This window comes from Pelodiscus sinensis, chromosome 9, assembly GCF_049634645.1.
Source record: "Pelodiscus sinensis isolate JC-2024 chromosome 9, ASM4963464v1, whole genome shotgun sequence".
Classification (NCBI taxonomy): Eukaryota; Metazoa; Chordata; order Testudines; family Trionychidae; genus Pelodiscus; species Pelodiscus sinensis.
The window spans coordinates 8,779,022-8,806,244 of record NC_134719.1 but is presented as its reverse complement, the minus strand read 5'-3'; the positions used below and the strand labels follow the sequence as shown (position 1 = coordinate 8,806,244).

Sequence of the window (27,223 nt, the reverse complement as noted above, 5' to 3'; positions counted from 1 at the left end):
ACTAGATGTATCAGTTTGTAGTTTCAAGCTGCCTGGCTGGCAAATGTGCTCAGGCTGCATGAGTGTGTCTACCAGCCAGACAGTTCGCAACTACTCGAGGGGGGGGGTGTGTGGAGAGGGGGGAGCAACAGAATCCCCGGGCCGGACTAACTCATGCTTTTGGGGGGGGAGAGAATGGGGGCAGCGCCCCAAGATCTACATACGGCCGGGTCTGTCCCACTCCCCGCAGGCCGATTCATTCCTCTCCCCTGCTCCCCGCACTGCGCCTCTGGCCAGCCCCACTTCCCCCAGCCCCCTCCCGGGCAGCCAGTTCTCCCCCGCTTCTCCTCTCAATCTCCCTTGGCCAACCCCGCTGCCCGCATCCAGCCTTCCTTCCGGCGGCCGCTTCTCTCCCCCACCACCCTCCATCTTCCCTGACCAGCTTCCTGCCTCCAACCTCACACTCCCAACTATACATAAAATATGATGGGGACTAATTTAGCTACAACTACTTGACACACAGATATTTTGGAGTCATTGTGGATAGTTCTCTGAAAACATCCACTCAGTGTGCAGCAGCAGTCAAAAAAGCAAACAGAATGTTAAGAGTAATTAAAAAAGGGATACAGAATATGACTGGGAATATCTTACTGCCTCTACATAAAACCATGGTATGCCCACATCTTGAATACTGCATACAGATGTGGTTGCCTCATCTCGAAAAAAGATATATTGGCACTGGAAAAGGCTCAGAAATGAGCAACAAAAATGATTAGGGGTTTGGAACTGGTCTCATATGAAGAGAGATTAAAAAGACCTGGACTTTTCATCTTAGAAAAGAAGAGACTAATGGGGGATATGATAGAGATCTATAAAATCATGATTGGTGTGGAAAAAGAGAATAAGGAAAAGTTATGTACTTAATCCAACAATATAAGAACCAGTGGTCACCAAATGAAATAGGCAGCAGATTTAAAAACAAAGTTGTTCTTCACTCAGCACACAGTCAACCTCTGGAACTCCTTGCCAGAGGATGTGGTGAAGGTTAGGTCTTTAACAGGGTTCAAGAAAAGAGCTCAATAGCCATTGATGGACGTAACCTCCATGAATCTATTAGCCAAGACAGGTAGGAATGGTGTCTCTAACCTCTTTCTGTCTGGAAATGGGTGACAGAAAAGGGATCACATGAGGATTGCCTGTTGCGTTCCCTCCCTCTGGGGCATCTGGTATTGGCCACTGTCGGCAGACAGTATACTGGGCTAGATGGACCCTTCTTATGTATGTTAACTTTCTGCAGCAATAAACTCTAAACAACTGTTAAGAATCTAAAGTAACCCTTTTGTAAATTATCAAAACTATCAAGTTAAAAACATGATATAACAAATTAGCTTAAAAGATGAATGCAGAAGGTTGAACAAACATAGGGGTGCTTAGTGATAGAAATGTAGCCATGTAAGTCTGGTGTAGCTGTAACAAAATACAGGACTATTTAGCACTTTCCCTGTTTGAGTGAGGCTTTAGAGAGGGAGTTCTCCAGGTAGAGGAGAAGCAGATATAGGAGTCTTGAAGGAAGTGGGTGTTGTGTCTGGGGCTTTCTTGCTGTGTGCTGAGCTTGTGTTTGTGAGTGAGGGTTGGTGTGTGTTCTTCTTTGTTTTTTTGTTTATTTATTTACCCTTGTTTGAGAGTGAGGTTTCCCCCCCCCCCCCCACCTCCCCTCTGCCCTTGCCCTCCCCCTCCCCTTGATTGGCAGGTGGAAACTGTTGGCTTCTAATTAAAGTTTGAATTCTAGAAGCCTCTGCTGATTGGCTGAGCCTTGGTAGGGGGAGGGGCTTTATAAGGCAGTGGGAAAGCGACCAAGGAGCTTGTGAACAGGTGAGTGCTAACAGGGAGTTTTGAGAGGGAGTTGGGAAGGGCGGGAGGTTCTCTTGCCTTTTCCAGGACAGCAGCGATGGTTGGTGATGGGTCTGCTGTTGTTACCTGCACAGCGTGTGCCATGTTTGTCTTCCTCTGGAAGAAAGAACGGATTTCATCTGCACCAAGTGCAAGCTGGTCGACATTTTGGAAGAAAAAGTTAGAGGACTGGAGGCCCAAATGTCGACCCTACGCATGATCAGAGAGGATGAAGACTTCCTCGATAGAAGGCAGCATTTAATCCTTCAAGCACGGCAGGCAGAAGAGCCAGAGAGGGCAGTACGTGACCAAGAAGAGAACTGGCAGCATGTAACTTCTAGAAGGAGAAAAAGGCCAGCACGGGAATTCCCCGATGCTATAGAGGTAAGCAATCGCTTTCAAGCTCTCTCCACAGGCTCTGCAGTGCTGAAAGCTCTGGAAGGGAACTCACAAGGAAGAAACCAGAAGGGAACACCATCTACTGGAAGGCATGGGATGCGTAGTCCTACGGATAGGGGTTCCACGGCCACCACGCCCAAAAGGAAACAATGGGTGGTGGTGGTCAGGGACTCCCTTCTAAGAGGGACTGAGCCATCCCTCTGCTGTCCGGAGCTGGAATCTCGAGAGGTGTGCTGCTTACCGGGAGCTCGCATTCAGGATGTCACTGAGAGGCTTACCAAGCTAATCAAACCTTCGGATCGCTACCCCTTCCTGCTTCTCCACGTGGGAACTAACGATACGGCCAAGAATGATCTTGAGCGTGTTACTGCAAATTATGTAGCGGTAGGAAGAAGGATCCCAGAATTTGGAGCGCAAGTGGTATTCTCCTCCATCCTCCCTGTTGAAGGGAAAGGACTGGGCAGGGATCGTCGAATTGAGGACGTAAATGCGTGGTTGCGCAGATGGTGTCACAGAGAGGGCTTTGGTTTCTTCGACCAGGGGACTCTGTTCCGGGCGCAAGAATTGTTAGAAAGAGATGGGATCCACCTAACGAAGAGAGGAAGGAGCATCTTCGCAGGCAGGCTTGCAAACCTAGTGAGGAGGGCTTTAAACTAGGTTCGTCGGGGGACGGTGACCAAAACCCTGAGGGGAGTGGGAAAGTTGGATACCGGGAAGAAATGCAGAGAGGAAGGGGCAAGAAAGGAGTACCCATGTTTCGAATGGAGAAGATAGGACGATCAACTGGTTACCTGAAGTGTTTGTACACTAATGCGAGAAGCCTGGGGAACAAACAGGAAGAACTGGAGGCCCTGGCCCAGACCAAGAAATATGATTTAATTGGGATAACAGAGACTTGGTGGGATGACTCGCATGACTAGAGCGCTGTCATGGAAGGGTATAGACTGTTCAGGAACAACAGGCAGGGGAGAAAAGGAGGAGGAGTTGCACTATATGTAAGAGAGCACTACGATTGCTCTGAACTCCAGTATAAAGAGGGAGAAAAACCTGTTGAGAGTCTATGGGTTAAGTTTAAAGGAGCAAACAACAGCATCGATGTTGTGGTTGGTGTTTGCTACAGGCCACCGAATCAGGTGGATGAGGTAGATGAGGCTTTCTTCGGACAACTGAGAGAAGCTTCCAGATCGCAGGCCCTGGTTCTCGTGGGGGACTTTAATCACCCTGACATCTGCTGGGAAAGCTATACGGCAGTACACAGGCAATCCAGGAAGTTTTTGGAGAATGTTGGGGATAACTTCTTGACACAGGTGCTGAAGGATCCGACCAGGGGCCGTGCGCAGCTTGACCTTCTGCTCACAAACAGGGAGGAACTAATAGGGGAAGTGGAGGTGGGTGACAACCTGGTAGTGATCATGAGATGGTAGATTTCAGGATCCTGACGAAAGGAAGAAAAGAGAGTAGTAAAATACACACCTTGGACTTCAAAAAAGCAGATTTTGACTCCCTCCGAGATCTGATGGGCAGAATCCCCTGGGATGTTAACATGAAGGGGAAAGGAGTCCAGGACAGCTGGCAGTATTTTAAAGAAGCCTTATTGAAGGCACAGAAAGAAACCATCCCGATGCGTAGTAAGAGAAGCAAACATGGTAGGAGACCGGACTGGCTTACAGGGGAAATCCTTGGTGAACTTAAGCACAAAAAGGAAGCTTACAAAGAGTGGAAGCACAAATGGAATTGCGACTGGCTAAGGATGTGAAGGATAACAAGAAAGGTTTCTACAGGCATGTTAACAAGAAGAAGGTGATCAGAGAGGGTGTGCGGCCCGTAATGGATGAAGGAGGTAACCTAGTGACAGATGATGTGGGGAAAGCTGAAGTACTCAATGCTTTCTTTGCCTCTATATTCACGGACAAGGTCAGCTCCTGGACTTCTGCGCCAAGTGACGCAAGATGGGATGAAGATGGACAGCCCGTGGTGGGTAAAGAACAGGTTACGAACTATTTAGATAAGCTAAACGTACATAAATCCATGGGTCCGGACTTAGTGCATCCGAGGGTACTGAGGGAGTTGGCAAATGTCATTGTGGAGCCTTTGGCCATTATCTTTGAAAAGTCGTGGAGATCGGGAGAAATCCCGGATTACTGGAAAAAGGTAAATGTAGTACCCATCTTCAAAAAAGGGAAGAAGGATGATCCAGGGAACTATAGGCCGGTCAGTTTTACCTCGGTTCCTGGAAAAATCATGGAAGGGATCCTTAAAGAATCTATATTGAGGCACTTGGATGAGAGGAAAGTGATTAGGAATAGTCAGCATGGATTCACAAAGGGCAAGTCGTGCCTGACCAATCTGATTAGCTTCTATGATGAGGTAACTGGCTCGGTGGACATGGGGAAGTCAGTGGATGTTATATACCTTGACTTTAGCAAGGCTTTTGATACGGTCTCCCACAATATTCTTGCCAGCAAGTTAAGGGATTGTGGATTGGATAAATGGACGGTAAGATGGATAGAAAGATGGCTAGAAGGCCGGGCCCAGCGGGTAGTGATCAATGGCTCAATATCAGGATGGCGGTCGGTTTCTAGCGGAGTGCCCCAAGGTTCGGTTCTAGGACCGGTTTTGTTCAATATCTTTATTAATGATCTGGATGAGGGGATGGATTGCACCCTCAGCAAGTTTGTGGATGACACTAAGCTGGGGGGGAGAGGTAGATACGCTTAAGGGCAGAGATAGGGTACGGAATGACTTAGACAAATTGGAGGATTGGGCCACAAGAAATCTGATGAGGTTCAACAAGGACAAGTGTAGAGTCTTGCACTTGGGACGGAAGAATCCCAAGCATAGTTACAAGCTGGGGACCAACCGGTTAAGTAGTAGTTCTGCAGAAAAGGACCTGGGGGTTACAGTGGATGAGAAGCTAGATATGAGTCAACAGTGTGCCCTTGTAGCCAAGAAGGCTAATGGCATATTAGGTTGCATTAAGAGGAGCATTGCCAGCAGATCCAGAGAGGTCATCATTCCCCTTTATTCGGCTTTGGTGAGGCCGCATCTGGAGTATTGTGTCCAGTTCTGGGCCCCCCACTACAAAAAGGATGTGGACACATTGGAGAGGGTCCAGCGGAGGGCAACCAAAATGATTAGGGGGCTGGAGCATATGACTTATGAGGAGAGGCTGAGGGACTTGGGTCTATTTAGTCTGCAGAAGCGAAGAGTGAGGGGGGATTTGATAGCAGCCTTCAACTTCCTGAAGGGAGGTTCCAAAGAGGATGGAGAGAGGCTGTTCGCAGTAGTGACAGATGGCAGTAGTGGTGGGAGAGGTCCAGGTTGGATATTAGGAAAAACTATTTCACTAGGAGGGTGGTGAAGCACTGGAATGGGTTACCTAGGGAAGTAGTGGAGTCTCCATCCCTAGAGGTGTTTAAGTCTCGGCTTGACAAAGCCCTGGCCGGGTTGATTTAGTTGGAATTGGTCCTGCCTAGAGCAGGGGGCTGGACTTGATGACCTTCTGAGGTCTCTTCCAGTTCTATGATTCTATGGTTTATTAGATGATGAGCTTTCGTGGGCCAGACCCACTTCCTCAGATCAAATAGTGGAAGAAAATAGTCACAACCATATATACCAAAGGATACAATTAAAAAAAGTGAACACATATGAAAAGGACAAATCACATTTCAGAACAGAAGGGGGGTGCGGGGGGGGGGAGGTAAATGTCTGTGAGCTAATGATATTAGAGGTGGGGAAAGGTAAATGTCTGTGAGCTAATGATATTAGAGGTGATAATTGGGGAAGCTATCTTTGCAATGGGTAAGATAGTTAGTGTCTTTGTTGAGACCAACACGTAGAGTGTCGAATTTTAGCATGAATGACAGTTCAGAGGATTCCCTTTCAAGTGCAGATTTAAAAGGCTTCTGAAGCAGGATGCAGGTAATTAAGTCGTTGAGACAGTATCCTTTCTGGTTGAAATGGCAAGAAACTGTTTTTTCTTTGTGATCCTGTCTAATATCTGTTTTGTGGACATTGATCCTTTGGCGAAGTGTCTGAGACGTTTGTCCAATGTACATAGCAGACGGACACTTTCGGCACATGATAGCATAAATTATATTTCTGGATGCGCAGGAATATGTATTCTTGATCTTATAACTCACTTGGTTAGGCCCAATAATGGTATCAGCAGAGTGAATGTGTGGACAAAGCTGGCAATGGTGCTTGTGACTCTGTTTTAAGGCTGTCTCTCCTCCAGGTGTGTAGCTACCACATTCCAAACAATATATTAGTGTAGACTTAAACAAGCTTTGCAAGTGTTCAGATCTAAAACAGAGTGCTTAGAACCATTGTGTCCAACCAGTTCTGAGCTATAGCGAACTAGCCACACTCAATTGGCCAATAGCCACATGTGGGCTTAGAATATATCAGTCCACGTGCCAATGCCACTCCTTGAAATGCTGGTCTAAATAAAGTCAAAGAATGCGGCCATACTAGAAAAAAAAGTGTTTTCTTACCACCTTAGCTGACAAGTGGTGACTAACTAACACGAGGTGAATTCCTAGTGAAGCCAAAGCCAGTTTGTCTTTTGCATAAATTGCACTGCATGTTAGTAGCCACATTAGCTAATATGTGGTAAGAACAAAGTTTTTCCCTCTTGCATGAACAATGCCTAAGAATACTAACAGTGGATTTTATAATGTTCTGCTAGTGTTGAGGACATGTCAGAAGATAGTAAACATTTGTATCACCTTTTCTTTAGTAAAAAAGAAATTTACAAGATATCTTTATTTCAGAGTGGAAAAACAATGATATATCACTTTTAAAGGCAATATCAGAAAAAACATCTGTACATTTTGAAAAGAAAATGTTCTCTAGTGTAGCATGTACCACTGCAAGACAATGACAAGCAAAGATATTTGGGGACCTAAGAAAAGAAAATGAAAATGAATCCCATCCTAAAATGAACAAACATACTCAAGAGCCAAGAAATATATATTCCTGCTCTCACTTTTGCTGGGTTGTTTTGGGGTTTTTTTATGTTGGTAGGCTACTGGGGAAGCCATACATCCAGTTCAGTGTTTTTATATGCATTTTTGAAGACTTACAATTCAATTATACCAAAGCATAATGCACAAAATCCTGAGCATTAATTTAGTCAATAAGTGCAAAAAATATTAGACATTCACTATAATTCTTTTTATATTTCCATAACTTAAACCAGATTTTAAAATACTACTTGCTTCTTCATCTTGCATATTAATCTCATATGAATTTGTCAGTTTATTAACAACTCAGTCTCACTTTTGTTTTCACTACCTGTAACCAGAGGTAAAAAAAAAACCAAAACCCACAAATGGTCTGGTAGCACTTTATAGACTAACAAAATATGTAGGTGGTATCAAGAGCTTTCGTGGGCACAGCCCACTTCTTCAGGTGACTGGAGTTATAAGTAGGGAATATGAAAACTCTAAATAAATAGGGAAAGGTAAGAGGGAGGGGGGGTAGAGAAAGATGCTCTGTCTCCCACCCCCCTTCCTGTTTACTGGAGAATGGGTGTTAGACCAAAGCAGATAAAAATCAAAGTCAATAGATAGACTGCTAAGGCAGGAAGGATACCATTCAGAAAGCTGTTAGCACTTCAGTGATAAAGTCCCCACCATCCCAAGTCTCAATTAAGCCCAGTAGCATGTGAATTGAATTTGTGTATGAATCAGTGGTCCCCAACGCGGTGCCAGCAGGCGCCATGGCGCCTGCCGGGGCATTTATGTGCACCCACCGAAACATCTGGGCTGGCACCTACCCCGGGCGCACAGCACAAGCGTGGTGCCGGCCCCGGGCGCAGGACGCGTGGGCGGCCCCTGCCCCGGGCATGTGGCACAGGCATGGTGCCGGCCCCGGGCTCAGGGAGCATGGGCGGCCTCTGCCCCGGGCACGTGGCACAGGCGTGCTGCCGGCCCCGCGCTCAGGGCACATGGGCGGCCCCCACCCCCGACAGCCACTAAAGGTTGGGGACCACTGTATATAATGTAATTCCAGGCTTTCTCTGTGCATTTGGCTTGAGGAGGCTAGTAACTAAAATAAACAACAAATGGTCTGGTAGCACTTCATAGACTAACAAAACATGTAGATGGTATCGTGAGCTTTCGTGGGCACAGCCCATTTCTTCAGATGACCGGAGTTATGAGTTTGGGATGTGTACGCTCGAAATAAATAGGCGAAGGGAAGGGGAAGGGGGAGGAGACAAAGCAGCAGTAAGTATTTGGAGAATGGGTACTTAAACTGAAGCAAATAAAAATCGAAGTCAATAGACAAGATTCCCATGTCAGGAAGGATACTACACAGAGAGCTCTTCGATGGTTGTTAAATTGGTAGCATCCCAACCAACTTTCATCATGACTGAGTCTATTAGCACGAGAATTGAATTTGCTGATGAACTTAATTCCAATGTTTCCCTGTGGATCTGGCTTGTAGAGCTGGTTTGTGACAAGACAGCTACTTGGAGATCTGTCAGAGTGTGATATGGAAGGCTGAAATGTTCCCCAATAGGTTTCTGTACATTTCCTTTATATATATCTGATTTGTGCCCATTGATTCTTTCCTGCAGAGACTGTCCAGTTTGTCTTGTAACCCTTCTGCCGGGTAGGCCCGGCAGCAACTGGGGCCGGGTTCAATATCTACGGGTTCATCTCACACAGAACCGGCTCGAGCCCTGACCCAGTAACCTGGGAAATTCACACACCCTTGGGTGCCTCTGAAAGGCAATGCTTCCCCGCTTGTAAGCACAGAGTCTGAGTGTAGGAAAGAAACATTTAATGAAACAGAGGAACAAGTCATATGGCATTAACTTGGGAAAATACCACAGAGTTCATAACCGAAACCACAAGCTAAGGCCTCCCCCCCACCCAAGAATCACCTGACGCCCCAAAAGTCTCTGTTCCTGGTCAGTGCCGTCCAGAGTCCAAAAGTTCACCTGCAGGGTGAAAAGAGGGGTGGGGGGACTGATGGGGCACCTTACATGGTTCGAGGCAGATGGCCCCACCTCTCAGTAGGGTTCTGCTGCAGTCTTTAACGCGAGCCACTACACCACGCTCCACCAGCTGTCTTGGTCTGCTCCTACTGGCCATTGGTCGCCTGCCGCCGCTCCTACCGGCTGCACCGCTGGTCGCCTGGCGGTCATTCACACGAGCCACTCCACTGGCCACCGCCACTCCTACCGGCCGCCCACCAGTCATTCCTGCCAGCCACTTCACTGGCTGCAACAGGTCTGGCTCCCAACCAGGTTGGGCCAGTCTTACAGCTCACACCGGGCAGGCGTGAAGCAGGCTGACTCAAGCTCTTTAACCCTTCCCCTCAGCTCAGTTCACTCAAATCTGGAAGGGGGGAGGCTTGTTCCTTGGAGACCTCTTACAATGATGGTGTCTCTCCTGCAAGCACTGGTGTCATGTTTTACAGTTCCATTTAGGGGTAGCATGATTTGTGACCCCCCACAACAGCCCCAATTTATTTACAATACATCACATTCCATTCCAACACTGATCCTCCATCAGCCCTGGCTGCATTGCATTTACATAGCCACACCTCGGATTCCCTCCCCCTCCTGGAATGAGCTATATTTACATATCAACAGTTAATTATCTTGCAGAGCTAAACAACTGGAGTGGGCACACCCACGCTCATGGCAGCTCTCTCCTTTTAGCTGGCTGATAGCAAGCAGCAGGTTAGTCCCTGCTTACAGTCTAATATATATAGCAGTGGGGCACTGCTGGCATTTGATGGCATAGATCAAATTACTGGATATGCAATCATATGACCTTTTGATTTGGTGGCTTATGTTGTTTGCTCCAGTGATGAATGCGCCAGTATAGATATGTGGGCCGAGTTGGCATCTTTTTTGGTTGCAGGGCTGGGTTCCTGTAGGCTTATGATGTGGCTGTGTGGCATGGTTACCAGAAAGAATTTGTTTCAGGTTAGGGGGTTGTCTGTAAGCAAGAATAGGTTTTTCTCTCAAGGCCTCTGAAAATGAGGGATCATTTTCCAAGATGGGTTGTAGATTGTGTATAATGCGTTGGAAGGGTCTGAGTTGTGGACTGGAGGTAAAAACAAGAGGATTTCTGTTATTTTTTCTTTTGGATCTGTCTTGATGTAGTTCATGTCTGGGTACTTTTTTGGCTCTGTCCATTTGTTTTTTCACTTCTCCAGGTAGATATTTCAGTTTTAGGAATGCTCTGTAAAAATCCTATAGGTGATTGTCTCTGTCTGTGAGGTCGGAGCAAATCCGGCTGTCTCTTAGGGCTTGGCTGTATACAATAGACTGAGAAATGTGTCTGGGATGGAAGCTGGAGGCATGAATATGAGTGTAGCAGTTGGTGGGTTTCCAATACAGGCAGTCCCCGGGTTACGTACAAGATAGGGACTGTAGGTTTGTTCTTAAGTTGAATCTGTATGTAAGTCGGAACTAGCATCCAGATTCAGCCGCTGCTGAAACTAACCAGCGGTTGACTACAGGAAGCCCGAGGCAGAGTTGCTCTGCCCCAGGCTTCCTGGAATCAGCCGCTGATCAGTCTCAACAGGCTGAATCTGGACACCAGTTCCGACTTACATACAGATTCAACTTAAGAACCCCAGGCGTCCCCAAGTCAGCTGCTGCTGAAACTGGTCAGCAGCTGATTCCAGGAAGCCAGGGGCAGAGCAATTCTGCCTCGGGCTTCCTGTAGTCAGCGCTGGTCAGTTTCAGCAGCGGCTGACTTGGCGACGCCTGGGGCAGAGCAGCTTGGGTGCTGCTGGGTTGCTCCAGTAGCGCCGCTCCTCGGCGCTACTAGACCAACCCAGCAGCACCCAAGCTGCTCTGCCCCAGGCGTCCTGATTCAGCTGCTGCTGAAACTGACCAGCAGCGGCTGAATCATGACACCTGGGGCAGAGCTGCTGGGGTGCTGCCGGGTTGGTCCAGTAGCGCCCAGAGCGGCGCTGCGGGACCAACCGGCAGCGCCCCAGCTGCTCTACCACAGGCGTCAGGAGCAGTTGGTCTTATCCTCCTGCTTTCTTAGCTAGCTCAGAAGTTTTACTCACTTTTTGGGAGGGGGGGGCGGGGCAAGCTGTTGCTGCTGCTTCTCCAATGTGAGGCAGGTGTGTGCGGAGGAAATGAGTATTACTGAAATCAGATCTCTCATGTGTCCCCTAGGGAAATGAGTCACAGCAGTTGATGTCTGGCTGGATGGTTGGAACACATTTACCTTCTTCCATTCAATTCCTAATGACCTATCCACACCCTCAGGTTTTGTTTATGTTTTCACCACAAGTTGTATTTATCAGTACACTGAAATTTATCAGGTCAGGGGGCCTTGTTGAAGCTGTTTTTGAGCAATGTTGTTATTTCATTAAGATTAACAATAAGGAAATTTTCTTTGCTCCTGTCTTAACCTGCAAACCTTCTTCATGCTCTGTAAGTCACTGGGTTTCCTAGTGTGAGAATCTGTAGAGAAGGTGTGATTGTTGTGACTTGCAGTTTCAATGAGGCACTAAAACTCAGAAGAACTCATTAGGAATATAAGCTCTTTCCCATCCCATCTACTGTGTAATGCTTCACCTGGCTGCTCTGGCTTATAAAAAAGCTTGGTGGAAGGGAGGGAAAAAATCAGTTAGGGGCCACACACACTAATGAGAAGGGGGGGACCCATAACCCTCACTGATGCGGCTCCCAACTGAGAAAAAAAACATTCCCATCACACACTACAGCCTTGGGGGGCCAAGGCTAGTATATTTTGTGTGCTCCAGCCCCATGGGAAGATGTCAGGAGGTTGGAGCATTAGCACGGAGGGGAAAGGAGCAGGAGGGGAGGAAGCCCTGAGCCTCAGGGTCCAAATCCAGTATGTGGGGAGAAAAGTAGCACAGTGCCACATGCTACTGCTCATCCTTCCCCCGGCTGGCGGAATACAGGCAGTCCCCGAGTTAAGCGGATCCGACTTATGTCGGATCCGCAGTTACGAACGGGGTTTGCTCCGCGTCTCCCTGGTCTGCTGGAGACCAGAAGACCAGGGAGACAGGGAGCAAAGCTTCTGAGGACGCTGGCAGCAGGACAGCCGCGGCGCGTCTGGGCAGTCCGCTGCCCCCATGCTCCGTGGCTTTGCTCCAGACGCCTGTGGTACAGCAGCTGGGGCGCTGCCGGTTGGTCCCGTAGTGCCGCTCTGGGCACTACTGGACCAACCCGGCAGCACCCCAGCTGCTCTGCCCCAGGCATCCTGATTCAGCCACTGCTGGTCAGTTTCAGCAGTGGCTGAATCAGGACGCCTGGGGCAGAGCAGCTTGGGTGCTGCTGGGTTGGTCCAGTAGCGCCGAGGAGCGGCACTACTGGAGCAACCCAGCAGCACCCAAGCTGCTCTGCCCCAGGCGTCGCCAAGTCAGCCGCTGCTGAAACTGACCAGCGCTGACTATAGGAAGCCCAAGGCAGAGTTGCTCTGCCCCGGGCTTCCTGGAATCAGCCGCTGATCAGTTTCAGCAGCAGCTGACTTGGGGACGCCTGGGGTTCTTAAGTTGAATCTGTATGTAAGAACTGGCGTCCAGATTCAGCCTGTTGAAACTGATCAGCAGCTGATTCCAGGAAGCCCGGGGCAGAGCAACTCTGCCTCGGGCTTCCTGTAGTCAACCGCTGGTCAGTTTCAGCAGCGGCTGAATCTGGATGCCAGTTCCGACTTACATACAGATTCAACTTAAGAACAAACCTACAGTCCCTATCTTGTACGTAACCCGGGGACTGCCTGTACAGTGCTGGAAACTGCTCATGAGAGTTTCCCCGCTGCTATCATTGGCCAGATTTTGGGGCTACATCAGTGAGGGGGTTTTGATTGTTTTTTTTTTGGGGGGGGGGTGTTGCCACTTGTGACACCCCACCTGATTTTTCCATAGGACAGTAGCTCCCAACCCAAAAAGGGTTCCCCACCCCGATCTACAGTTTTCCAGAAGGAACATCTTCTTCATCAACGGCTATTGTTGTTTCACGCACACATATAAGTATATATGCATATATATAAATGCACATTACATGTTTGAAAAATAATAGTGCCTTACGGTAACTCGGGTGGTTAACCATAGATTTCCATAGGATGGCTACTTTTTACTTCTGGATACTTCAGTACAATTAAAATGTGATACTTTTGTACTTTTAATCAAGTAGTTTTCCAGAAGGATACTTTGACTTTTACATAGTTACATTTTTTTCCCAAAGTAGCAGTACTTTTACTCAGTAACTTTTTGGGGTACTTTATCCACCTGTGCCTGTAACCTATTGCCACCTGGGAATGGAATGCAATGACCTTAAAGTTTATTTATCAAGTAATATTTTTTCCTCCTAAGATGAGACTTCTGAAGTTTACTTTAAAAACTGATTTAAAAAGTCAAAGCTATATGTGAACTTACAATTTCATATTTGTTCTATTTAAAAGGACTCTAGTCATATGGTTAGTTTCAGAAGATTCATTTGCAATATGTCAATATTCTTCATCTGTATTCAGTTTAGCCTCCTCGGGTTTGTACAACTATAACGAAACTCAGGCTATACTTTACCTACATTTGCTTCTCCAACAAACAGCTCTTTCAATGAACAGCAACTAATTTCTCTAACTCAACACATCAGCAATTAATAGCTAATGCTTTCTGCTCAATTAGAGTGGGAATATCCCAGAAAAAATTCTGCACCAAAGAGCGAGCAAAAAAATAAAATAAAAAAAAAAAACACACAGACACCACACTATCTTGCCTTCATTTTTACAGAAATGCAACCCTTAAATTCCTGTTTTGAAACACTGCTCTCCTATTCAGCAATATTTCTGAACTCAAGCTTTATAGTTACCACATCCCTGTGGTACAATAGGCCCACATGACAAAATACATTTTTGTCAGTCTGTAAGGTGCCACAGGGCTACTTGCTTTTTTTTTTTTTTTTTTTTTTTAAGGTTTTTTTTTGTTTAAGATGTGTAGCCTGCTAAGAAAAGAAAGAAAGAAACAAACTTTACAAGCAAAGACTGTCTCCTCATCTCCCTCTCCCTCATCTCCCTCATCACTCTTTTTGTTATTAACAGTTTCCAAAAAACTCCGGATTTTTTGGCTATATTATTCCACAAAGTAAAAATGGATAGTTCCACACTTCTTCTAAACTGAACGGGTTGCTGATTTAAAACAAATAAATCTGTAACCAGTTCCTTAGTGACTTAGTTATAAGACTATAGGCCTACTGGAAGCTGCTGAATGTTACTTAAGGTGTTTATCAAAGTTCATGGCATCTGATGGTCCGGCACCATCAGGAACCCAAAAGTGCTCCGGGCAGCCAGACAATTGGAGCTAAAACTGACCAGCAACTGAATCGGGGAAGCCGGGGGCAGAGCAGCTGGAGTGCTGCTGGGTAGGTCCCATACCGCTGCCCCTCCGGGCTGCGGGACCAACCTGGCAGCACCCCAGCTGTCCCTGATTCAGCCGCTGCTGAAACTGACCAGCGGCTGGCTCCAGGAAGTCAGTATCAGCAGCAGCTTACTTGGGTAAAACTGGGACAGAGCAGCTGGGGTGATGACGGGTTGGTCCAGTAGTGCTGCACCTCAGCGCTGTGGGACCAACCCGGCAGCCCCCCAGCTGCTCTGCCCCAGGCATCCTGATTCAGCCGCTGCTGAAACTGACCAGCAGCTGACTTGGGGACGCCTGGGGCAGAGCAGCTGGGGGGCTGCCGGGTTGGTCCAGTAGCTCCAAGGAGTGGCACTGCGGGACCAACCCGCAGCACCCCAGCTGCTCTGCCCCAGGCATCCCCAAGAGCAGCTGGGGTGTTGCCGGGTTGGTCTCGCACCGCCAAAGGTCAGCGCTACCGGACCAACCCGGCAACGCTCCAGCTGCTCTGCTGCAGGCATCCCCGATTCAGCCGCTGCTGAAACTGACCAGCAGCGACTGAATCAGGGACGCCTGGGGCATAGCCAGACTATCGGAAGGGGAGGCTATGAAGGGTCTGGGGTGGCATCCACCCCACCCCAGACTCCTCATAGCCCCCCCTTCCGATAGTCCGGCATATCTGATAATCCGGCACCCCCTGGGTCCTAAAGGTGCCGGATTATCGGAAGTTTACTGTACATGTATGTTGATATATAAACTAACTACTAATGTCCAGTCTGGACCTCCTGTGACTGTGAAAGGCTATTTGTCTAATTAAGTCTGCCACAGGAAAGAAGGGTCTTATATTAGGGTTGTTGATGGGTTCATTAAAGAAATATACTATAGTATTTCAAAATCATTTTGAACTTACCATTCCAAAAAACTGAAGTATTTGTAATCAGAATTAATAAAGTGCAGAACTTCCATAGTCTGCTTTAAAAAGTCAGCCTAACACAAAGATAAGAGCTCTCATTTGTAAAAATCATTAGTAAAGTTACTTTACAATCACACCTATGTATTCTGGTTTTACAGGTTTGTGTAACTATGTCCATATGCCTATCGGTTTTCATTACACTGCTAAAACAATCTTTTCATTTAGAACAGGAATATCTACAATTTTTAGTCCAAAATGCTACATGAACTAATTTGAATGTGACATATAGCAGTTTACTGTGCCTTGTATTTTGGAATCAGCTTTAAAGGTCATTTTAGAAATCATCAACCAAAATACAGGTTGTACTTCCCTTAACCGGGACACTCTGGCCGGCCCAGCAACATCCGTGGTCCAGCATGACCAGGGATGTTCCTGGACCACAGAGCCCAAGTATAAGGAGGTCAGGCCATGGGACAGGAGCATCGTGGGGGTACCCGCAATTCTCCTGAGAGCCTCATCTGTGAGGGTAGGACATGGAGGGGAGGGTGGTGCAGCAGAGAGTTCTGTTCCCTGTGGCTGAGAGGTAGCAGTGGTCTGGCAGTGGCTGTGGAGCTCCAGCCGCAGAGCTCGGGGTATGGCAGCAGCACCTAGTGAGTTCCAGCCTGGGAAGCCACAGCCAGGCACACAGCAGCAGTGTCGGGCTGGAGCCCTAGCAGGGGGCATGAATTCAGCACAGATCATGTTAAGAGACCCCTCCCCTGGTCTGGCAAATCCCCTCGTTCAGGACCAGTCAGGTTCTCAATGTGCCAGATGAGAGAGATTCAACCTGTACTGCAAAGTAGAGGTGGGCAAAACTCAGCCGGCAGGCCAGACCTGGCACATCTAACATTTCTGTCTGCCTTACAGCACGCTCAGTCAGGCTAGCTGCCAGAGCAACCCACTGTGCCATGGGGGGGCCACCTGTGGTAAGCTCCTTCCAGCCACAGCCTGCACCTCACATCCCAACCTCAGGTCAGAACCCACTCCTCCACACAAACTCTCCGAGCCTGCACCCCTCCTTCATTAATACAGCAGAAATGTGCTGTGCACAACTTACCAAAATTCATAGAACGGCATCCCTGTGAAAACTGCCCACCCCTGCTACTAAGTATAGAAAATGCAGTTGAAATAGCATACAAAAGTAGCTGAATTGTGTAGAATTAATGTTTGTTTTAAAACAAAAACTTACCAGAAAAAAATAATGCCAATAGTCCTACATACAATGATATAAAATAATGGTCTCCACTACTGCTGGACCAGTATTTAATGATGTTTTAACCTTTATTTCTGGTGAAAATGCCTAAGTCAGAAAGTATGGATTGACTTTGTGATCCCAGCTTGATTCACAAGGCTGCTGCAAATCTGTTGTGTCAGTGAGGGGGCCAGTATTCCACAATATTTACAGAACAAGCAAACCAATCTGAGTAGCAAACATCCTTCACTAGAAATAAACGGAGAAAAAAAACACCCCCATTATTCCCTTCATTCACGGGTTTTAATGGATTGGCTACATAAACATTTGTGTACTCCCACATTTCAAAGGCGCAAGCAGTGGTAGAAACACAGAAACTCTCTGAGCAAGAGTGTAAATGGGCATCGTCTGTTCTCGGCGTGGCGCACTAGCTCCACCCTAAACACTTAAAAACAACAGTCCAGTAGCACTTTAAAGACTAACGAAACATGCAGACTAACTCGGCTACCGCCCCTGTGATCCGTGGAGCAGGGTGCGCCAGGAGGGCAAAGTGCTTTACAAATGCGTCGAAACGCAGCTTCGCAGCACCCGGGGCAAGTCAAAGGAGGCCCCGGACGCCCGTTCTGCAGTCGCAGGGGACCAAACCCCGCAGCTGCGGGAGCGGGGCAGGAGCCAGGGAGCGCGGGCGCCTCTCGCCTAGCGCCCAGTGCAGCAGGGGGCTGACCCGCAGCAGGGCGAGCCCCCCGCAGGCCAGGGAGAGACGGAGGCTCCTCCTCCCGCCTGCCAGGGACACATCCCCACACTTTCCCCACCCCCGCCCAGCGACGGCGGAGCAGCGGCCGCTCCCTCAGGGCCGGCGGCGAACAGGCGGATCCAGCGGTCACACGCGGGGAGACCCCCCCGCCAGCTCACCTCGCCCCCCGCCTATCCCCCGCACGCGGCTGCCAACGAGAAAAGCGTTTCTCGCCCCCCCCGCCTGTAAATCTTTCACACGGGCCTCCCCATTGGCCACCACCGCCGTCTCCTCCCTCCCCATTGGCCGCCCAGTGACCAGTCCCCTCCCCCGCCAGCCACAGCCCGCTCCCCCCAGCGCCGCGGCTCGCCCGGCTCCTCACCGTGTAGTAGGAGAGCAGCCCCGCGTTATAGTCTAGCACGAACCAGCGGTACTGCCAGCCCTTCATGACGTTGGTCCACTTGCTCAGCGGCCCCTCCATGATGGACGCCATTTTGGGAGCCAGCCCGGCCCCACAGAGCCGGCCCGGCGGGGAAGGGGGAAACGGCCGCCCGAGCGGCCTGGGGCCGGGAACAGGGACTAAGCAAACCAACGGGAGGGGCAGTCAGGAGAGGCAGAGAAACAGTGGGGGGGGGCGGGGCTTGCTCACGCAGAGCGGGGCGGAGCCAGGCCGCCAACAAAGGCAACCCGCGAGGGCGGGGGGAAGAGCGAGAGCGGGAAGCTTCTGCATGGACACACGGGAAATGGGAAGGGATTTAGGGAGCCAACGCCTCAGCGGGAGCGGGGACTACAGCCCGGGGGGGGCGGGGCCTGGCCGCTCAACGGAAGTGGCGGAGAACAAAGGGAACGCGGCTCAGAGGGCGGGCTCAGCTATTGGTTCCTCACCCAGGCGAGGCGGGAAAGCAGCGAGGAGGCGGGGCCTGGCTCCGGGTTCTTTCTCTGGGCAGTGTCTGGAGCGTTGGGGGCGGGGCCTGGCTCCTCACTCCCGGGCTGGGGCGCTCAGAGGGGGCTGGGTTGCCCCGCAGTGACGGGGGGGAGCCATCGTGGGCGGTACCGAGGAGGGTCCAGCCGGGGGAGGCGCAAGGCTGGAGACGGGCTGCAGTAATGCTGGCTCCTGCCCTCAGCGCCCACCGCCCGTACACACGGTTCCCGCAGTAGTGTGCGAGTGGGGCTGATTTCAGGGCTGAGGGAAGGTGCGAGAGCCGGGCAGGGGGTCAGAGTGACAGAAGCTAGTATCCCTATGACGAGAGATTAAAAAGACTTGGACTTTTTAGCTTAGAAAAGAATTGACCAATGGGGGGGATAGGATAGTGGTCTATAAACTCATGGCTGGTATGGAAAAAGTGAATAAGGAAAAGTTAATTGACTTATTCCCACAATATAAGACGTTAGGGGTCATCAAATGAAATGAATAGGCAGCAGGTTTAAAATAAACAAAAAAGTTTTTTTTCACTCAGCACAGTCAACCTGTGGAACTTCTTGCCGCAGGATGCAGGGAAGGCTAGGACGTTAACAGGGTTCAAAAAAGAGCTAGATAGCTATTCATGGACCTAACCTTCATGAATCTATTAGCCAGGATGGGTAGGAATGGTATTCCTAGCCCTGTGGTCTCCAACCTTTTTACACCCAAGATCACTTTTTAAATGTTAGAACAAGCCAAGATCTACTGCCCCTTCTTTCCCCCAAAACCCCACCCCTTCCTTGAAGCCCCGCTCCTTCTTCTCTAGTCTCCTTCTCTCCATCACTTGCTATCCCCAACCCTTATACTGCTGCTTTTTCCCCCAATTCTTCTGTAGGAAGAGGTTTTTCCAACATTTGGCTGTCTAGACTGGACCAAATGTCAGAAAAACCCTTTCTTTCGGAAGCCCCCTTATTCCTCGTGGAACTAAAAAAAGTGGAAAAATAAATGCACCCCTGGCTGCGGAAGAGTTTTTCCGGTATATCTCTGGATTCCTGGAAAAACTCCTGCAGTCTAGGCATACCCTCACTGGGTTGAGATAGGATGTGTGGGCTCTGGGGTGGGAATGAAGGATTTGAGTGTGGGAAGAGGTGAGAGGTGCAAGGTCTGGGGGAAATTTGGATGCAGGAGGAGGTGGAGAAGGGGACATGGGCTCAGAGAGGGGTCTCCAGGCTGGGGAGGGTTGGGGTACTAAGCAAGCCACAGGCTTGTGGATGTGAGGGTGCAGGAATTTGGGTTGGGGTATGTGAGGGGCTCAGAGTAGGGGGGGTCCAGTGTATGATTGGCTCAGATCTAGGGTCGGGGGAGGGGCAGGAGTGTTATGATGCTGTGGTCAGATGGGGGCTTGTTGGCCAGGCTTTATTTTTAAATAAAATACTATGTCAAACACAAAAGTTTCTGCATTGTCTTTATTTGTGAGAAGGGCAGAGAATCTGTTTTGAGTCAGGGGTCACTGACCTATAGAAAAGTCAGTTGGGGGCCACACAAGTGAGATGCAAAAAAAAATTCCTCCAAAACCTCACTAATGTGGCCCCAACTGTGCTGATGGGAGCAAGGGACATGGTACTGGAGAAGGGTGCTAGTGGGTGTCAGGGCAGGGGACAGGGTGCTGGGTTGGGAGCAGGGTGCCAATGGGGGACGGGAGTGAGGGCAGGGTGTCAGTGGGGGTCAGGAGAGAGAGGACGGGGGCAGTGGACAGGGTTCTGCAGCTGGGGACAGGGAGCCAGAAGGGGCAGGGGACAGGGTGTTGCTGAGGGTAGGGGACAGGGAGGCTCCTGCCTTCTCCCAGGACTCCTCCCCCTGCAGAGCAGGTAAGCCCCAGCGCATGCCTCCTCCGGGGCCAATTCCCCACTCCCGCAGAGCAGCGAAGCCCCGGCGCATTCCTCCTCCGGGGATGACTCCCCCCTCCCATAGAGGAGGGAAGCCCAGCGTGTGCCTCCTCTGGGGACTTCCCCATCCCCTGCAAGTTCCCGGCATGCCACAGACCTGGGGGAGGGGAGCAGCCAGCACACTTCCGGAATCCCCTGAAGTGGTGCGCAGTTGCAGGACTTCCGTCCACCCCTCAGGAAGCCAGCACTACCTCTATTGTCACAGGAGGTAGGTAGTGGGGCTTCTTGGGTGTAGGGAGAAATGGGGGGCCCTGAACGCCTCGCGATCGACTGGTCAAGCCCTCACAATCAACCAGTTGATCACGATCGATGGGTTGGTGACCATAGTCCTAGCCTCTGTTTCTCTGGATGTGGGTGACAGGGGAGAAATCACGTGAGGATTACTTGTTGTGATCCAGTGATAGAAATGTAGCCTTGTTAGTCTGGGGTAGCTGAAGCAAAATGCAGGACAATGTAGCACTTTAAAGACTAACAAGATGGTTTATTAGATGATGAGTTTTCGTGGGCCAGACCCACTTCCTCAGATCAAATAGTGGAAGAAAGTAGTCACAACCATATATACCATATGTTGTGATCCCTCTCTCTGGGGCATCTGGTATTGGCCACTGTTGGAAGACAGGATACTGGGCTAGATGGACCTTTGGTCTGACCCAGCATGGCTGTTCTTATGTTAATGCCATCAAGTCTGTGTTCACTGTGCAAACTTTCATATGGTTCTGAACACCTTTTGTACCTACTTTCTCCTGTACATTTAGCGGACATGGTGGAATCCTTGCATAAGCTGCTCAGTATGCTGGAACTTGAGTTTATATTGCTAGGGCTGCACAGAGTCACTATGTAAGATCTTATTAGACTAGAAAACTGTGGGTTCAGTCATCCCCATGCACTTCTCATGCCTTTTAACATTAAGAGTAGCTCTGATGGCTGTCTATACGTGAATTACGCCAATTTACAATGTTATGAGGCGAGACTCAGGCTTCATTCTTATTTTTCTATGTAATGCAAAAACATCCATCCTTGACTTTAGAAGGTAACAAATACTATTTGTAACTTATCCTGCCATTTCACATGTGACTGCTCTAAAATGTCACACTGGATGCTACTTTGTTTCCAGCTGCAATTTGAGCAGTTTCCTGTAATATTTCTGGTAAGCACCAGAGGGTACCCTTACACACAGTCTTATACATTCATTCTATTGAGGTTATGAACAGAATATTAAATCTAGCAAATGTTCATCAGTTGTAACCAAAAAATAATAATAAAAAAAATTAGCAGTACGTATCTCCACTAAAGTCTGTTTACTTCTTTAGTTTCTTTAAATGGTGAGTTGCTGCCTAACTATTGTTAAATCAAAGCTTACACCTTAATTTCAGCATGTCTTAAGAGTCTGTGGCCAGTCTGACAGGATTAAGAATCATTATTGTTTTGAGCATTTAAAAACACAAAAAGGAAAAGATAAACATCTAAATATAAAACATTAATACACTGTAAATAGTGGTCAAGTCTCAGCACCTTACAGCATTTTTCAAATCGATTTTCATCAAATTTGTGCCGTGTTCATTCCAGACCCTCTCTCTTAATATGATATAAGATGAATTATCTTTTTTCACATGTGTATGATCATTTCATTATTTATCTGAACATCTTTTATGCATATATTTGCCAAGCTAATCAAGTTTATTCAGCTGGATCCCACTGACAGAGATTATAAGTGCCATGTACAATGTACTTCAGTAAGTTGGTACAAACACTTTGGTCTTTTTATATATTTAAAACTCACATATCAATAAGTTGAATTCTGCCATATCTACTGTATGACCCATCCATAATTATTTGTATATATATCTTCAGCTTTGAGTGAGCAGTGGCTTGAAAACAGAACTTAGCAGACTAGTTGTTCCTTAATTAACACTGCTAACCCTAACCCTAACCCTAACCCTAACCCTAACCCTTTCCATGTTCATGCTTTGGCTGGGTTAAAAGTATTTTAAAAATATGATGGTTTGTGCATCTGCAGACTGGTTTCTTGTGACAGAGTCCACCATAGCTGCAAAATAGAAACTAGTCAGACAAGTCCGTTTTACATAATTAGGTAAAATATTATGTTTTATTATGTCCATGTGCAAAATGAAAGTTATGTGCACCAGTATGAAGGAGATGTGAGAAACATCTCCATATTGGTACACATATAAGAAAATTCATTCATGGACATGTGTAGTGGGGGTGATGCTGAGGTGTGGCAGGTGTTCAGGGCTGGGGCAAAGGGTTGGATTGCAGGGTGGTGAGGGTTCTGGCTAGGATTGTGGGCTCTGAGGTAGGGCTGGGGATGAGGCATTTGGGATGCAGGCTGCTCCAAGGGGAGAGGACTTTCCTCAGCCCTCTGTCACCACAGCAGCTCAGGGCCCAGTGCAAGGTGCCATTCTATGTCCATAGCAGCCTCTGTCTGCGGCTGGGGTGGAGTGGGAGGGGACCGCTCCAACCCAGCCATGGTGGGAGAAGGGACACTGCAGGCCAGCTAGACTGGAGCAGCCCCTGTTCCCTATTTAATCAGTTAACAAGTTAAACATCGTATTTAACTGGTTAACCAATTTAAGCAGGATTTTACATCCCTATTTTGAAGTCTGGGGATAAATAGTAACTAAATATATCAATACCAAGTGTTGTATACAAGAGTCTCCTGCCTCCCTTCTCTTCCTGATGCCATACAAGGGTGTTTTACTCCCTCTTTATGCAAGCACAGAGTACAGGGAATAGCAGGGTGGGTGGAGTCAGTTTCAGTTTCTGAGGGTGTGGGTGACTATTGTTTAAGAATGACATTTGTTGTAGGAATTTGTGAGGGGACAGATATATGCATGACAAACACCCCCCTTCAAATACACATCTTTGCGAGGAAAGTAAAATCCTTTATTTGCTGGCACATATAATAATAAAAATTAATATTGTGATGTTTTTGTTCTGGAGTTATTTAAATAAACAGAATGATTAAATCAGCCCTTGCAGCAGAGAGGAGAATAGTCATGGGTCTTGTGTGTCAGTAGTTTTGAAATAATTCAAAGGTACTCAAATTTTCTTTCCAATGTTTATAGTTATATGTTCAAAATAAATAAAAGGCACCAGTAATAAATCTCCCTGTATCTGAAAAGTTTCTCCCTGCACTCCCTTTTCTTTACTAAATATGATTTATTCTTCTATTATTCTTCTAGGGCCATGGTTTTAAAACTGAGGTATGTGTACCTGAGCATTCATCAGCGGGCATGCGAGATAAATCTTGTAATGGCAGATAAGTCATTTTATTTAATCTCAGAGGGATAGCTGTGTTAGTCTGTAACTTTAAAAACAGCAAGTGGTCCTGTGGCACTTCAGAGACTAACCAAAATATATAGAATCATGAGCTTTTGTGGGCAAAACCCACTTCATCAGATGAATTGGACAGCAACAGAAGTACCAGCCTACAATTGACAGGTACATGAGCTGTTTTGTTTTATGTTATTACTCATGGTTATTTCCCCTCCAGTTCATCTAATGAAGTGGGTTTTGCCCACAAAAGCTCATGATTCCGTATATTTTGATTAGTTGCATAGGGCATGTCTACACTGGAGAGAAGATCAACCCTCTGCTCTGATACCTCTGGAAGTCTATCTCCTAGTATTCAATTTATCAGGTCTGAAGTAGACCCATCAATAGAATGGTGAGAGCAGCCCCTGCTGTTGTTTGGTACTCTTCGATATGCTATGAGTAGGGGAAGCTGATGGGAGGGTGTGCTCGTGCCGGCCTCCTGCTCCGTGGATGCTGCTATGTCTTGGTTTAAGGTAAGCCAATACCAGCTACACATTTTGTGTAGCTGGAGCGGCATATCTTAACTCGACCTGCCTGTTCTAATGTAGACCTAGGCTAAGGTGCCTCAGGACTACTCATTGCATTTTATTTAGTTGAACCTGATAATCTAATCATAGATATATCATGACCTTGTCACAGATAGGCATATGCAGTAAACCACATATCTGAAAGGGATACACAGCCTAAAAAATTTGAAAACCACTGCTATAGGGGGAGTATTTATAACTGTCTGAACAATGTTTCTCTAGAAAAGAGATGAAAGGGGGAAATCTTACATTCAGAAAAGAGAATTATGAAGATTTAAAACTTCTTCTGTGCTATTGTTTTCCATCTCCAAGCCTTCTTTTTCCCTCATATCACATTGTGTGGATATTTTTAGGATGCGTGACTGAGCAATAGGCTATTTCCCTCCATTTGTTCCATTTCCCAGGATATGTGCTTTTTACATAGTGAGTTTATTCTGGCACAACATGTTCAATCATTTTTATGAAAAGGGGAAGTGCCCTTGCAATATTTAGCACCCTGACTGAGATGCTGCTCTGAGAATGTTTTTTGAGATTTGGCTGATTCATCTGTTATTTATTTAGCCCCTTTGAACAATGCTGGTCCCATATCCAGAAAGAGAAATCATGTAAAAAGCAGACAAATAACTGAAAATGAACTAAGTGCTGATGATTTCTTGGGACTAAGAAGAAATTGTCTGGTGGGGTAATGCAAGTTAATTGGAGAATATGATGATCCTCAATTAAACATTCCCGAGTGGCTCTCTTCTTTATCAAATCTAATTACAGGTTTCTAGAGAAACACATTTAAAGGGACACTTTAAAGTAGTTTAGCTTTATGAAGTTTGTATAGATTTAAAGATTTTTTAAAATGGCTCTTAAAAGGAGGAATATGATGGGTTTGAGATGTCTGCCTTGATTGTACATTAGCTACTAGATGCAAAAAACCTAAAATACACATTTTATTAAATCAAAAATCGATTTCTCACAACATGCACTTCTCAGCTTGGTGATGTGATCTGGCATTGAGAAATTGGAAAATCTGTTGTAGGCCTTTCATTTGGAGGAGAGCCGAGTGCTCATACAAAACTTTCATCTGGATACTTCACATTACACAGTTGGGATCTGGTACTGCAAGACCTGCCTGTCAGTAAAAGATTTTGCACAGAGTTTTCAGGATTGAACTATTTAGGAACTAAAATTGAACAAAACAGAAATATCACTTATAACCAAAATACAATCTAAACAATATCAATCTTAGGAGCATTCTACAATGTTCTTATATGACTGAACTCTAATCAGGTAGCATATATTTTAGAATACATGAACATTAGGCTGAATTTATTCATTGATGAAAATGATACAACACAAGTCCAGAAAAATGAACAATATCTGGATACTGTTCTGTGGTGTTGTGCATACTAGGCATGTCATGATAGACCAGATCTTCAGTAGATGCAGAGGGAGGGCCTTAGTGTCTCACTTAGGGTTGCCAACACTCCAGAATTCTACTGGAGTTTCCAGGAATGATAAGTTAATCTTTATTTAAAGATTGTCATACGATGAAAAAATTAGTGACCCTATCCTCCATGCAGCAGTTTACTCATGTGTAAAGAGGGTACAATAAAATGAACTTGCCTCTTTAAGGTTCAGTGATAATTAATTAGCTAATGTTGTAAAGTACTTGAGTTTGTGAGAAGTCCAAAATATTATAAATTAAATTGATCTAAGTTTGCAAACATCATACACATGTGGCCTTGATCAACAAAATTACAGGTCTTCCAAAAGTCATATGCCTCAGTGTGATGGGGCCATATGGCCCCGCACTAGCAGCAAAGCCGCCGCCGCCGCTTTCCCAGTGGGCGCGGGAAGCCGTGTGGGGGCGGGGACGCCACACTGCTCATGCAGGCCCTGCTGCCTGGGGACGCCGGCGGGGAAAGAGAACGGGCTAACACGAGAGGGGGACGACGTGGATGGACGTCATGACGCCAGCACAGCAGAACATGCGGCCGGCACGCAACATGGCGGGCCCCTTCAAAAAGGCCAAGACCAGCAGAGCGAAGGGGAAGCGGGGAGTCCTGGAGCTTCCAAAGGGAAGAGGGGTCTTCTCAACCCAGAGCTGAAGGGGAGGACGGACCAACGCGAGAGGACCACCGCCGCAGCGAGGGCAAACCGGCCTGGGAGAACCCGGTAGAAACCCTGGTCAGTGGGCATAAAGTCAAAGACAGCAAAAGGGGAAGGAAGCAGCCCGGGGCAGGGCAGTATTGGTTCCCGTGGGCTGACGAGTTTCGGGGTCATGCCCTGTCAGCCGGCTAGGGGAGTACTCATCCCTATGCCTTAGGGCCCCCGGGCTGGGACCTGATGGAAAGGGAGGGCCCGGGTCCCCCATGTCCCCTTCCTGGCGCACAGGTGTCTTCGCTATTTACGGGAAGGGATCATAAAATCCCATATCGGACTATTGAACGTACGGACGCAGGATAACAAAAGCTCACAGGAATTTGGGGACACTAAGGCAGCAGAGGGTGGGACCCTGCTCGGACACAGGAATAGGGGCTCCAGACCTGACTGAACCGCCACACTCAGAAGAAAACAGATACATAAATAGTTTATCGGAAGTCCTTTTTTATAACCAGCATGCATTTTTTAGGCATTTTTAAGATTTTACTAGGTTTAACCTAGATTCACTGGGAGATGGTGATCTAAGTTCTCAGATAAGTGGGGAAGTGGGATACTGGGAGGAAACACAAGGAGGATGCAACGGGGTAGCCTCTTGATTCATATTGAAAAAAATGGAGCAATTGGATAGTTATCTTAGGTGCCTGTGATGAAGTGGTCACCAACCAGTAGCTCGGGATCTACTGGTAGATCTTGGTGCCTCAGACAGGTGATCTTGACTATTTTGGCCAAGAGTCTATAGAGTGCCAGCACTTCAGCTGCCCCTCCCCCTACTACTGCACATCTCCTGCTCTTTCCTGGGAGCCTCCAGCTTTCTGAGCAGGACAGGGGAGGAAGCGGAGGGGCACTGATGTCAAGGTGCCTCCTCCCAC

The 27,223-nt window shown here is 47.6% G+C and overlaps 1 protein-coding gene across 2 annotated transcripts in view; it reads right to left on the bottom strand.

Annotated features, from left to right (window-relative positions):
- Nucleotides 1–18,296, bottom strand: part of OSBPL9 (oxysterol binding protein like 9) — a 133,295-nt gene extending 114,999 nt beyond the window's left edge. For both annotated transcript variants that reach the window (XM_075935962.1, XM_075935964.1), the window contains exon 1: nucleotides 17,873–18,296. In XM_075935962.1, the coding sequence (XP_075792077.1) occupies nucleotides 17,873–17,983 (111 nt within the window). In that variant the 5' untranslated portion in view covers nucleotides 17,984–18,296. The remainder of the gene's footprint in view (nucleotides 1–17,872) is intronic.
- Between the last annotated feature and the right edge of the window lie 8,927 nt (nucleotides 18,297–27,223).